General features: G+C 39.3%; 1 protein-coding gene across 2 annotated transcripts in view; it reads left to right on the top strand.

Moving 5' to 3' along the window:
• Positions 1-11,408, top strand: part of shmt1 (serine hydroxymethyltransferase 1 (soluble)) — a 12,027-nt gene extending 619 nt beyond the window's left edge. Inside the window, exons 1-12 of one of the 2 annotated variants that reach the window (XM_038695393.1) lie at positions 2,488-2,639; positions 3,722-3,827; positions 3,994-4,139; positions 4,276-4,391; positions 4,535-4,695; positions 5,580-5,661; positions 5,782-5,994; positions 6,126-6,239; positions 6,326-6,448; positions 8,517-8,633; positions 8,823-8,933; positions 10,744-11,408. In XM_038695393.1, coding sequence (XP_038551321.1) covers positions 3,735-3,827; positions 3,994-4,139; positions 4,276-4,391; positions 4,535-4,695; positions 5,580-5,661; positions 5,782-5,994; positions 6,126-6,239; positions 6,326-6,448; positions 8,517-8,633; positions 8,823-8,933; positions 10,744-10,916 — 1,449 coding nt within the window. In that variant the 5' untranslated portion in view covers positions 2,488-2,639; positions 3,722-3,734 and the 3' untranslated portion in view covers positions 10,917-11,408. Of the gene's footprint in view, positions 1-2,487; positions 2,640-3,721; positions 3,828-3,993; positions 4,140-4,275; positions 4,392-4,534; positions 4,696-5,579; positions 5,662-5,781; positions 5,995-6,125; positions 6,240-6,325; positions 6,449-8,516; positions 8,634-8,822; positions 8,934-10,743 lie in introns of those variants that run through there. The other variant, XM_038695400.1, reaches the window with a different exon arrangement.

The following is an 11,408-nucleotide window of genomic DNA, read 5'->3' as shown; positions in this document are numbered from 1 at the left end:
AAGACTGCAATACCAGAAAATTGTTTTTTATGTATTTCCATGTCTTCTACTCGGATCAGCTGGTGAGGAACTTTTTGCTTTGGACAGCTTTAGCCTCAATCTTTTAGTCTAATGTAATGTAGGAATCCAGCTAGGGTATATTTAGGACTCCTTTACAGAGTTCTCTTTTTTCAAAAGACTCTGCTGGAAACATTAAAACGTCAGCTGGAGTAAGTGTTTTCAACCGACTCATGAAGCTAAGATGAGTTTAATTAGCCAGCCAGCCGCAGCTGGCAAACTCTATGTGAAGCTGCTCCAATTGTTTCAAAGATTACGAGATACTTTGAGTGGTAAATTAAACTCCGTCATTTGTGTGGTGTGCAAGAATGGATAACTTGACGTGCATACCATTAGATTAAAATTCCTTTGTTGTCTTTGCATCAAGTACAATGAAAGCGGGTGCAATCCTAAAAGCTCGACCTAAAATTAAATTAAGGTTCTAAATGTACGAATAAATAATACAATTTGTGTAAATTAGTGAATCTGAAAAACAATAGATATGAAACAATACAGCTCCATAACTTATTGTTAGCATCTGAGATATTACTCTCCAGGATATTTCACACACACAGTACATAGTTGAAATGTAAACATGTTCTATGAAGTAACTTCCAAGTATTATAGTGCTGATAGTCACACAGTACCCAAACAGTCAGTGTCAATGTTTAGTTCTCGTCTGGACGGTAACTAAGAAGCACAAAGGCTTAGTGAACGGCCAGCTGGAAAATGTACAGTGGAACATGGTTAGTAATCAGCACAGAGAGCTCAAACATCAGCCTCCATACTGTCACTGTTTATGTGCCCATGCTGTGTGTCAAGCTGACTGTGTCTGTCTCTTATTTTCTGCTTGCAGCTAAAGACGCAGCGGCAGCAGCAGCTAGAGGAGTAAGCTCCCTCTCACTGAAATGATGAAGTCTTTATCAGAGGCATTTTCACATGTTCATGGACTGGCGCAATATATATATATTTGACTGAGGAGGAGCCATGCTGTTGACATTACTGTAAAATATGACCATTTGTAAAATGATTGAGGAGACACCAGTGGAGAGAGGGGTTGTGAATATTTTGGCATGGAGTAATGGCCTCCTTGTTCCCTCCAGGAAGTAAAGCTACAATTGAGAATACATCGGCCTTCATGTACATTCAGAATGAACCTCTTCTAACCTATGATCTTGTACATGTACAATAATGGTATACTTATCATTGTACAATTGCAACTTTGCTAACAGAGCTTTGCCACTATGTTTTTTTTGGGGATCTTACATTGTATATAACTGATTCATGAAAATACTTCAGATTAATATGATGAAACCAGTTAAATGTGCCCATTTCTTTATTAACTTTATTTCCCTGTGACAAAACTGTCACCACTGGTTTAGAGCAGGATTTACTGGCCTCAGGTGCAGGAGTCCCTGTTGGGTCTGCTGATATGAAAATGAGATGAGTCAATAAAGCAGATGTTTATTTTGGAAAAGTAGTAGTAGAATCTGGCAGTGCAGAAAAGTCTTTGCAACAGCACTTTCAGAATATACTAAATATAACTGAACAGTTAAATCTGTTAAACGAATGAATAATAAAATGGCCCTGACATTAGTTTCAGATCAAGAACAACTAAGAGGTCAAAGATGTTAATATGACGATGACGAATGTATTAAGTGGTACATGACGCAGAAGTGAGTTTGATTTTTTTTTGCCAGACAGGATTAAAGGCTGGGTTTTAGTCTCGGAGCCAGTGTGTATAAAGCTGCTCAGAGTAAAGTGTCAGTGTTAAGTTCATCGAAATTAAGTCAGTAGGCAGCAGCTACACAGTCTCTATATTTTGAAAATGCCTGATACAGAAGGTGTGTCCCAATAACCACAGTCCCTGTACAACACACAAGTTCATGACTTTGATGGATTCAGTATTGATACAATCAAATGTTCACATTAACCACGTCTGTTTCAATAAGGAAATGTGCACTATGTATGACATCGGCTGAGCTGTGAAGGATGCAGGTGAGTTTGAATGCCAATAAAACATAAAAATGACAAATCTGAATATATAAACTTGCAAGTAAACATTTTTATGGAAAGGTTTTCGACCCCTGAGTTCTGTTTTAGAAAAATAAATCAATAAACATATTGTTATTTTACATGGAAACATTTATTAGAACCTCCAGAGATTCTTCTCACTTGAAAGGGTTACTATATGCTAAATATTTGTGTGAACATCTCAAATGGCATATAGTTATTTCCTAGTCCTAATGACAATCCTACTTTGTGCTAAGACCGATTTGACTCCTAAATCAAAATTAAGGACCACTGTAATTTTTATCTGCACCGGTGTTTCACCAAATTCTGTAACCCATCAAATGATGTTACCTGATTAGGAATTTCATATCACTGCAAATGGATTTATCATGCTTTCAGAGGGTGGCGGTAATGCACTGAATATGCTGGATTAAAAACTCAAAAAGAAGAAGAAGAAGTGAGTGGATTGGTGGAAAGTTTGGCGGACTTTATCCTCCACGGAGAAGCAGTTTTTTGTTGAAGCCCCATGGTCTGACTTCAGTTCAGCTTTAGTTACAAGTGACAGCGGCGGGAGTCTGCACCACCGACCGGTGAGTGAACTAACTTCATTAATGACTCATGGGCTCAGTGAAATGCAGACACAACGGACGCAGATGTTTGTGTTGTGTGTTGGCATAGAGAAGTAATTTTCAACAAGAACATGTTATTTGGCACCATTTGTCGATTTGTCCTGTTATAAAGCACCGACATGACATTTAGCAGTTTGCCAGCTGACCCATTAGTCCTGCAAAAAGCAAGTTAGTTGTTACTGTTTGCATGTGGATATTTTATTAACGCTCGTTATATGTTCACAGTCCACCTCACTATAAAGGTTTATCAAACTCTTTCAATCCGTGTTTTCCCCTGTTGCTGCTCTTTCTGTCAGTGGACCCAGAGTCATGTGCTCGGCTAACTTAACTTAGCAGCATAACAGCTGCATGGCTGTCGTGCAGGCTTCTAACTTCGTAGACTCGACAGAGAATAGCCTTACATAAAGATCTGGCACGTGTAAACTAGGACTGAACAAGTCATGGAAATATGATTGAAATCGCATTATGGCCAAGTGCAATATCCAGATCGCAGGAGCTACAATATTTTGGTAAACAGTGTTACATCATAGCATTATAAATGAAGCTTCTGACTGAAGGGAACGTGCTTGTTTGCTTCAGACCCAGAGCAAAAATCACATCTTCATTTTTATATATTTTTTTCAGTGAAAGTAAAATGCTGAAAATGACTATTCCCACTAAAATGGTGCATGTCGTTCAACCCCAGCAGCAAACACATATTAGTAAGCTTTATGAAGTAGTGAATGTGTTGTCTCAGTTATTCAATTACCTGTGTTGTGACAGTTTCTTATCAGTCTGGTTCAAAGTTTAACTCATGAGGCCATAGCTGTAGTTGCACAACACTGCACAGGTGGTGCTGCATGTGTCTGAGGCTTAGGACTGGAATAATGGATCTGTGATAAGGATCTGTATAGCCGAAGCACTCGCTGTACTCTTTCATAACACACCCACAATCCTTTCTTAATGCAGCTTTTTGATAAAAAGATGTTGTCTCTCTTGGATATTGTTTTTATGTTTTTATTTCTGTCTAGTCTCTGAATTATCTCCCCTCTTTGCGTGCCCAGACAAACAGCAACCATGTCCATAACAAATGGCCACACTCTGAGCAAAGAAACGTGGGATTCTCACAACAAGATGATGCTGGAGCCTCTGTCCATCAGCGACTCTGAGGTTTGTGTTCAGTGGATTTTAAAAATAAGTGTTGTGGAGACTGGAGAGATGATTCAGTGGGATCAGCAGTACTAACCACCCTCTCAAAAAATGGCTGAAAGGAGAATTATTTCAAGTTGTTGTTCTCCCCTGAACAATAAAGTATTTGTGTATATTTGTGTTTTAGGTGTTTACCATCATAAAAAAAGAGAAGCACAGGCAGACGTACGGTCTGGAGCTGATAGCGTCTGAGAACTTTGCCAGCCGAGCTGTTCTAGAGGCTCTGGGTTCCTGTATGAACAACAAATACTCTGAGGGATATCCTGGTCAGAGGTACAAGAATCAACCAAGTTTGTCTATGAAATCCAAGTGTTTGATTACATCCTGTTATCAGTGCATTCTGCTTTATCCTATCCATTCAATAGCAAGTAAGTATAGCAGTAATAATCAGTATGATCCGTGTGTTCAGATACTACGGTGGTACGGAGCATGTTGATGAGCTGGAGAGACTCTGTCAGAAAAGGGCGCTGGAGGCATATGGTCTGGACTCAGAGAAATGGGGTGTCAATGTGCAGCCATACTCAGGTACTAAATTGCGAATAACATCTAAAACTCATCTGACTCGTGTCAGTATTTTAACTTTCTGTCTCATCAAACTCTTCTTCTGCATCTCATCTTGTTGTCTCTCGTTTCCTCTCTGACTTGTTATGTTCTTTCCTATTTGTAAGGTTCACCCGCCAACTTTGCTGTCTACACGGCCGTTGTTGAGCCACACGGCAGGATCATGGGACTAGACCTTCCCGACGGAGGTCACCTGACACACGGCTTCATGACTGAGAAGAAGAAAATCTCAGCAACGTCCATCTTCTTTGAGTCCATGCCGTATAAGGTACAGAACAATCTTGTGCATTTGTCCAGACACACTCGCCCAGTGTCAAGGTTTAATAAGATTATTCTTAACACTGAAAGTATGTGCACATCGCTCCTCATGAGAGCTGGGAAAGATAACAAGAAGCCCTTAATTTGATGGAATCAGGGAAGTTAGTACAGTCTGCTACAGTTTGATAAGCAACTAATGTGCAATTACAGTGTCATATTCTGATTGTACAGAGAATAGAAAAGCTGTAGAGTCAAGGATGTGGACAGGAACATTTGACCTTGACACCAGAGACCTGGGTTCAGGCTTTGTCTCAGACTAGGCATTTTAACTGTGGTCCTCTGATGTTTCCTTGCCTGGCTTAAGTTGGGTTAGTTGCCTTAACTGTTTCTTCACTTTTGTTGCCATGTGTGGATAATGTAGGGGGAAAAAAATCTGTTGATTGTGAACATTTTGGAGATGAGTTCAGCATGAACATTCTTCAATATAAACAAATCTGCTAAGTGTATTGGTTAAGAACATTTTGCGGTTCAGTATGAATGTTATGTCTGATGTTTACATTTACTCAATTGGCAGACGCAGATGTAAAACAGATGGCATTATGTTTCTTTAAACAAAGATATATATATATATATATATATATATATATTAACCTTACAAAATTATAATATAAAAATCTGATAGTAGTTCAAAGCACAGTGTATATAAATTGAATCCAGTAAAGACAAGATTTAAATGTGGGAAAAATCTGAAACATAATGGAATAAAAATGCCAAAGTGATTTCAGGTTGTTTCACTCTGATGGGCTTATGGTAAGTACAGTCTGTCCAGTTGTGCTCATGTTCAGTGTGTCAGATGTAGCTGTTCTGGTTTGATACGTGGTCTTCTGTTTTTAGGTGAATCCAGAAACTGGCTACATTGACTATGACAGACTGCAAGAAAACGCTCGGCTGTTCCACCCCAGACTCATCATTGCAGGTCCTTTAGTACACACACACACACACACACACACACACACACACACAAAGTGCATGCTAACTTCTGCCATTACGTCTTTACTTTCACACAATTAATTTCTTTTTTCTTTCTCTTCTCCAGGAGTAAGCTGCTATTCCCGCAACCTTGACTACGCCCGCATGAAGCAGATTGCTAATGAGAACAGTGCGTATCTGATGGCAGACATGGCTCACATCAGTGGATTGGTGGCTGCTGGAGTGGTGCCCTCACCCTTTGAGTGCTGCGACATTGTTTCCACGACAACACACAAGACGCTGCGTGGCTGCCGCGCTGGACTCATCTTCTACAGGAAAGGTAGAACCTGAATATGAAGCCTCTGCCATAACAAACCACTTCCCTTTTTTTTGTTTTGTCATCGAGACTTTTTTCTGTAATGAGACTCTGTGATTTCTCCAGCTTTACATTTTTCCATTTCCCTCTTCCAGGAGTGCGGAGTGTGGATGCCAAGGGGAAGGAGACTCTCTACAACTTGGAGTCTTTGATCAATCAAGCTGTGTTTCCTGGGCTGCAGGGAGGACCACACAACCACGCAATTGCAGGTATACCTCTCATCACGCTTTGTCCTCCCAGTTTTATTTAATTATGCCAGGATCTGTCTGATTTGGGTCATGTTTTCCACTGGCAGGTGTTGCTGTAGCTCTCAAGCAAGCCATGACACCAGAGTTCAAGGCCTACCAGATGCAGGTTCTTGCTAACTGCAAAGCTCTGTCCAGTTCACTTATTGACCACGGCTACAAGATTGTCACGGGTAAGTGACACCCCACAAACGCAAATGGAATTGAAACATATCTCCAGTGTCAGTTTCCATCGTACAGAAGTGAAATGCATTTACCACAGAGAACATGAGCATTTGCTGTAACTATTGTCGGTGAATACTGCAGCTTAAATTGAGTTAGTATGGCGTCTTGCATTGGCAATTTACCTCTGTTGGTACTGTTATGACAAAAAGCACACTCTGATGTATTTGGTGCTTCTGGTCTACAAAGCCCAGGTCAGACGAGTGGCCTGTACTATGAAGGGAGTTCAGCCTACTCAGAGTTAACTCGGGGTTATCAGGCAAACTCAGGGTTGACGACCTCTGACTGCCTACACTGGAGTTAAACGGTACTAGGAAGGTGGATAAGATGTTGTTTAGTTGAGTCCGTGTTAACTTAATTGGAGTTGGTTCGCATTAAAACAGGTGTGTTTGGCCGTGCAGGCAGAGTTTTTTTGCAATGGCGCATGCTTCGTATTTCTCCAGAGGAATGCACGTTGGTAGTGTCAGGAAATTATGAATGTAAAGACAAGTCAACGGCTAAATCTAATATTGTGGCGGACGACATCGCATCGCATTGAGTAAATTTGTAGCCTAATTATCTTCACAGTGGTCTTATTGTAGATCAAATCGCTATAATGTATTTTATGTGTAATATGATGTAAAGGTACAACTGCACATAAGGTCCATTGTAATAGGGAAAAAAAGGAGCCAGCAGAGGGGTAGTCCTAATAATCCGAGAGAAAATTTTATTTAATCTAGCCTACAAGTAAAAAACTTGAATAGCCTATTCACTGACATTATAGTCACACATTTAAGAGAAACTTCACTTTGCAAGGCTGCAACATCACACACACGTCTGCAGTGTATTATGCATGCACTGGAAAGTTATATTAAACTTTGCAATCGGATTTAGCAGTGAGGAAATACTCCTGAGTTTAGCCAACAATCACTATCATGCACCGAAGAGACTTTGCCTTGGATTCGGCATATTCAGAAGAAAACAGAGTGATTTTTGATTTTTTTATGACATTATTTCAGGGAATTTCCGATTTTTATTTTATTATTTTCTTCTTGTAAATTTCACACTTTCATCTAGGATTTTTTTTTTCCTCGGTTATCAGCCCCACCCTGGCTCCCTAATTTTTGGACACGTAAAATAATCTAAATATGTGAAAACACTCAGGAGAATTCAATTATAGACTACAGATGGGCTCCATCTACGAAACTATTGAAAGATTCCTCTTTAAAATCACTGAGGCTGCAGGGCTCGCTCTCTGAATGTAATGCTGTTGTGTTCAGAACTTCATTGCAACCGCAGTGGAACCAATCGGGATGAAATCTAAACATATTTTATGAAGCGGTGTGTATTAATATCCTGCTTCTCATCATTAACCCTGAGTACAGATGTGGTGTGTAGTCCGTGTATACAGGATAACCTCGAGTTAACCACGAACAAAACCTGCTCAGAGCAGTTTAGAGATGCATTTTGATTTTAGGAATATGATTTATTTTATTGACATTTTAGATTTGTTTCCAGTGAGATAATATTGTGTTTATATAGTGACTTTGCTGTTGCTGTTGTAGGAACTTCATTTAGGAATATTTAAAACATTTAATTGTAATCCTGTTCTGAAGTTATATAACTAGTATGCACATTTCAGTATTTGTTTATGTATCGAAAGCCATATCGTCATTGCGAAGTTGAACAATTTTCCTCATCGTGCAGGACTAGGTCAGACTGATCATTTTAGCACTGATTATCAAAAGATGTTATGAGACTTTAAAGTATTTTCCATGTTTCTCATAATTATGAGATAAAGATGTTGGATGGGTTTATTTTATAATTAATTATAATTACAATAACTTTTTTTCTTTCTTCAATGAATACCATCTGCTTCTTTAGCTGTGAAAATACCAACCTCACATTAACTTAAACTTCTCTTCATGTTGTCTCATGAAGAAAATTAAAAAATGTATAATTATGTATAATTAAGAAAAGGGGACTGACATGCTGTTGTAGTGTCTTCTATATTAATACTCTTTTTCTCTACCTGTGTAGGCGGCTCGGACAACCATCTGATCCTGCTGGACCTTCGCAGCAAAGGAACTGATGGAGGACGAGCTGAGAAGGTTTTGGAAGCCTGTGCCATCGCTTGTAATAAGAACACCTGTCCAGGTAGAGTGTGTGTGTGTGTGTTTTACTACTGATAGGGAGTTATTCATGCAGCCTTGTTTGCATACAAGAGTACTGGCAAAGTAGTCCTTTATCTCTCTGAATGATACATGTAAATACCTTTTTTTTCCTACAGAGTGCTTTAATGAGTGCCCAGACTCTTAATGTTTCCATATACATGTGTTTGTGTAGGGGATAAGAGCGCTTTGCGCCCCAGTGGTCTGAGGTTTGGCTCCCCGGCTCTGACCTCCAGAGGCTTGGTGGAAGATGACTTCAGGAAGGTGGCTGAGTTCATTCACAGAGGTAATTTTTTGATTTTTAATTTTTTTTTAAACTGAAATTTCCAAGATAATTCTCTGAGAAATGTGTTTGAACTAAGGTGACCAGACCACTGAAGGGATGCTAAGATATTAGGCCAATGGTGCTTTTAAACATAATCAACCATAAAATCTGTCCTTTGAGTATCAACTGCTCCCCGTGTGCAAATGACTGAAAACCACAAATTAGAATTTAAACAAAATGTTTGTACAGACAAACGAGATATGTAAGGGATAATGTCTGATGAGGTGTCCATTTTCATGAATGAATGGCCTCCTTGGAGTTCTCCTGGTAACACCTGAGGGTTTGACTAATACCTGGAACAATCATTACCATCCCATAAGGTTCTTATGCAATGGCAATGCAAAATACTTCTAGTCTGCTTAGCTCATAGAACCATTTGGCTCAGCTATGAGCCAGAAAGCTAACAAGATTAAAAGTCAGTAACATTGTGTACGGTTGACAAAAATTGAATATAATTTGACAGTATGTTTAACAACAAAAGTAGCTAACTATCCAGCCATTGTCCAATAAATGGACAAAAGCAATATCAAGATTTTCACAAACAAGTGAGAAGCAATGTGTACTCTCTGCTGCAGCCTGAAGTAGTAAGTTGAATATTTAAGTGTGTGTATGTGAGATGATCACTAATGTGATCAGTGAGTTCGGGGGGGGCAGTGCACTTCTTGCAGCTTGTGTTACAGTCGCCATCCTGTGCTGTTCAGAGGTTGACACACTGAAGGACTTAACTCAGTGTTGATATAGTGTGATATCCCCATATAACAGTTTTTTTTCTCCCGTTCCTTGGTAGTAAGTGTTATTTACTCCATTGCTCAAGCCTCAAATGATAGAAAATGGCTATTATTCCCCACAGACTTTGCTTTTGTGACCAGGACAGTGATATTCAGAAAAGTACCTATTTCCAATGAGAAAACGGACAAATTTGTATCTTTTTGTTCAAATAAAAAAAATAATAATACGCAACATACTACACTGTCCTGGACACAAAAGCAAAGTCTGTGAGGAATAATAGCCATTTTCTATCATTTTGAAGCATGAGCAATTAGGAAATTACACTTATCGACTTAACAAAAAATCTGTCACATAGTGTATTCAGATGCAACGCACCTTGTTGGACTAGACAGCAGTATAAAATCCCTGCAAGGTCTCATTCAGAGCATCAGTGTTGTAGTATTCAAAGTAGGAGTTTGTTTTTTTTGCAAGGAAACCTTTTTTTAATTGCCCATTTCATTTGGGGTTTTTTTGTGTTGATCTAATCTTTTTAGCCAGTTATAACTCTTTGTGCCATTTCTTCTCTTCTCAATTTCTTTTTCTTCAGCTGCATCATCAAAGTTGTCATATTCTCCAAATAAGTTAAAAGAAATGTTGAAGTCACTCATTGTTGTAATAAATTGGACTAAACGGAGGCTTTCACTGCATCCCTGTTGCTACGGTTACTGATACTTTTGTTTTTTTACATAAAAACATGGGGAGAAGTCAACTGCAACAAAAACATCCAGTCCCAGTGGTTTTCAAACTTGTACATTTAGCAGTTTGAATCAGTTCACCTTCAGGTTTTGGGCAAAATCAGCGGTGTTTTGTTCTGAACTGCAACAATGAAGCCATGTGAATTTGCTACAGCTCCGAATGACGCCTCTGTTAGCTTCTTCTCCATAGCTCAGGCATCAGGAGGCTTATGGGCGTCGTAGTATTTGGAGCCATCCACCAAACCATAATGATCAAAAAAAACAGAACATGATTTCACATGGATGAAATTGCAATCCTTCTCCTGCAGGTATTGTGCTGACTTTGGAAGTGCAGAGAAGCCTGGATCCCAAGGCCACGCTGAAGGAGTTCATCCACGCTCTGGCCCAGGGAGAGAAGTTCCAGCAGCAGGTAGCAGAAATCAGGGCAGAGGTGGAGGCGTTTGCTGGTCAGTTCCCCATGCCTGGGCTACCTGAGCTGTAGAAGCGATAGTTCAGACACTGATGACTTCTGGACTGATGATTGTAACAAACATGATGCCAATTTTGGTGGTGTGCTGTCTCATGTCTATATTTGTTTGAGTGTTCGCTTGTTAAATCTGTCACTCCTCAAATCAAAAAACTTCCTCATGAGTTCACAGTGGTTCAGTTTCAGCTTGAAACAGAATTGCAGACTTTAATGTCCTCCAGTAATTCAGTGTTGCTACTGTGCCTTTACTGTTTTACAGTAGATGGTTTTGTTTTCCACTGTAGCTTTGGTCTCGAATGTTCACACCACATTTAAGCTTTAATCTTGTCAGAAATCTTTTGTATTAAATGTACAATTCCAAAGTTACTGTACTGCAGGTTGAAACACAAAGCATGACAATTTGTTTCATACTTGAGCACTCTACATCAGACTGTATAAGAAATACAGTTTGATTAGGAAAACAACCACAATTGTTAAATTTAATTAAAGTGACCATAATGAACGAAA

This window comes from Micropterus salmoides, unplaced genomic scaffold, assembly GCF_014851395.1.
Source record: "Micropterus salmoides isolate LMB-PRFRI ecotype aquatic unplaced genomic scaffold, ASM1485139v1 Ms_hic_scaffold_10, whole genome shotgun sequence".
Taxonomy (NCBI): domain Eukaryota; kingdom Metazoa; phylum Chordata; class Actinopteri; order Centrarchiformes; family Centrarchidae; genus Micropterus; species Micropterus salmoides.
Note: the sequence above shows the minus strand (reverse complement) of the source record. Positions and strands in the feature narration are given on the sequence as shown.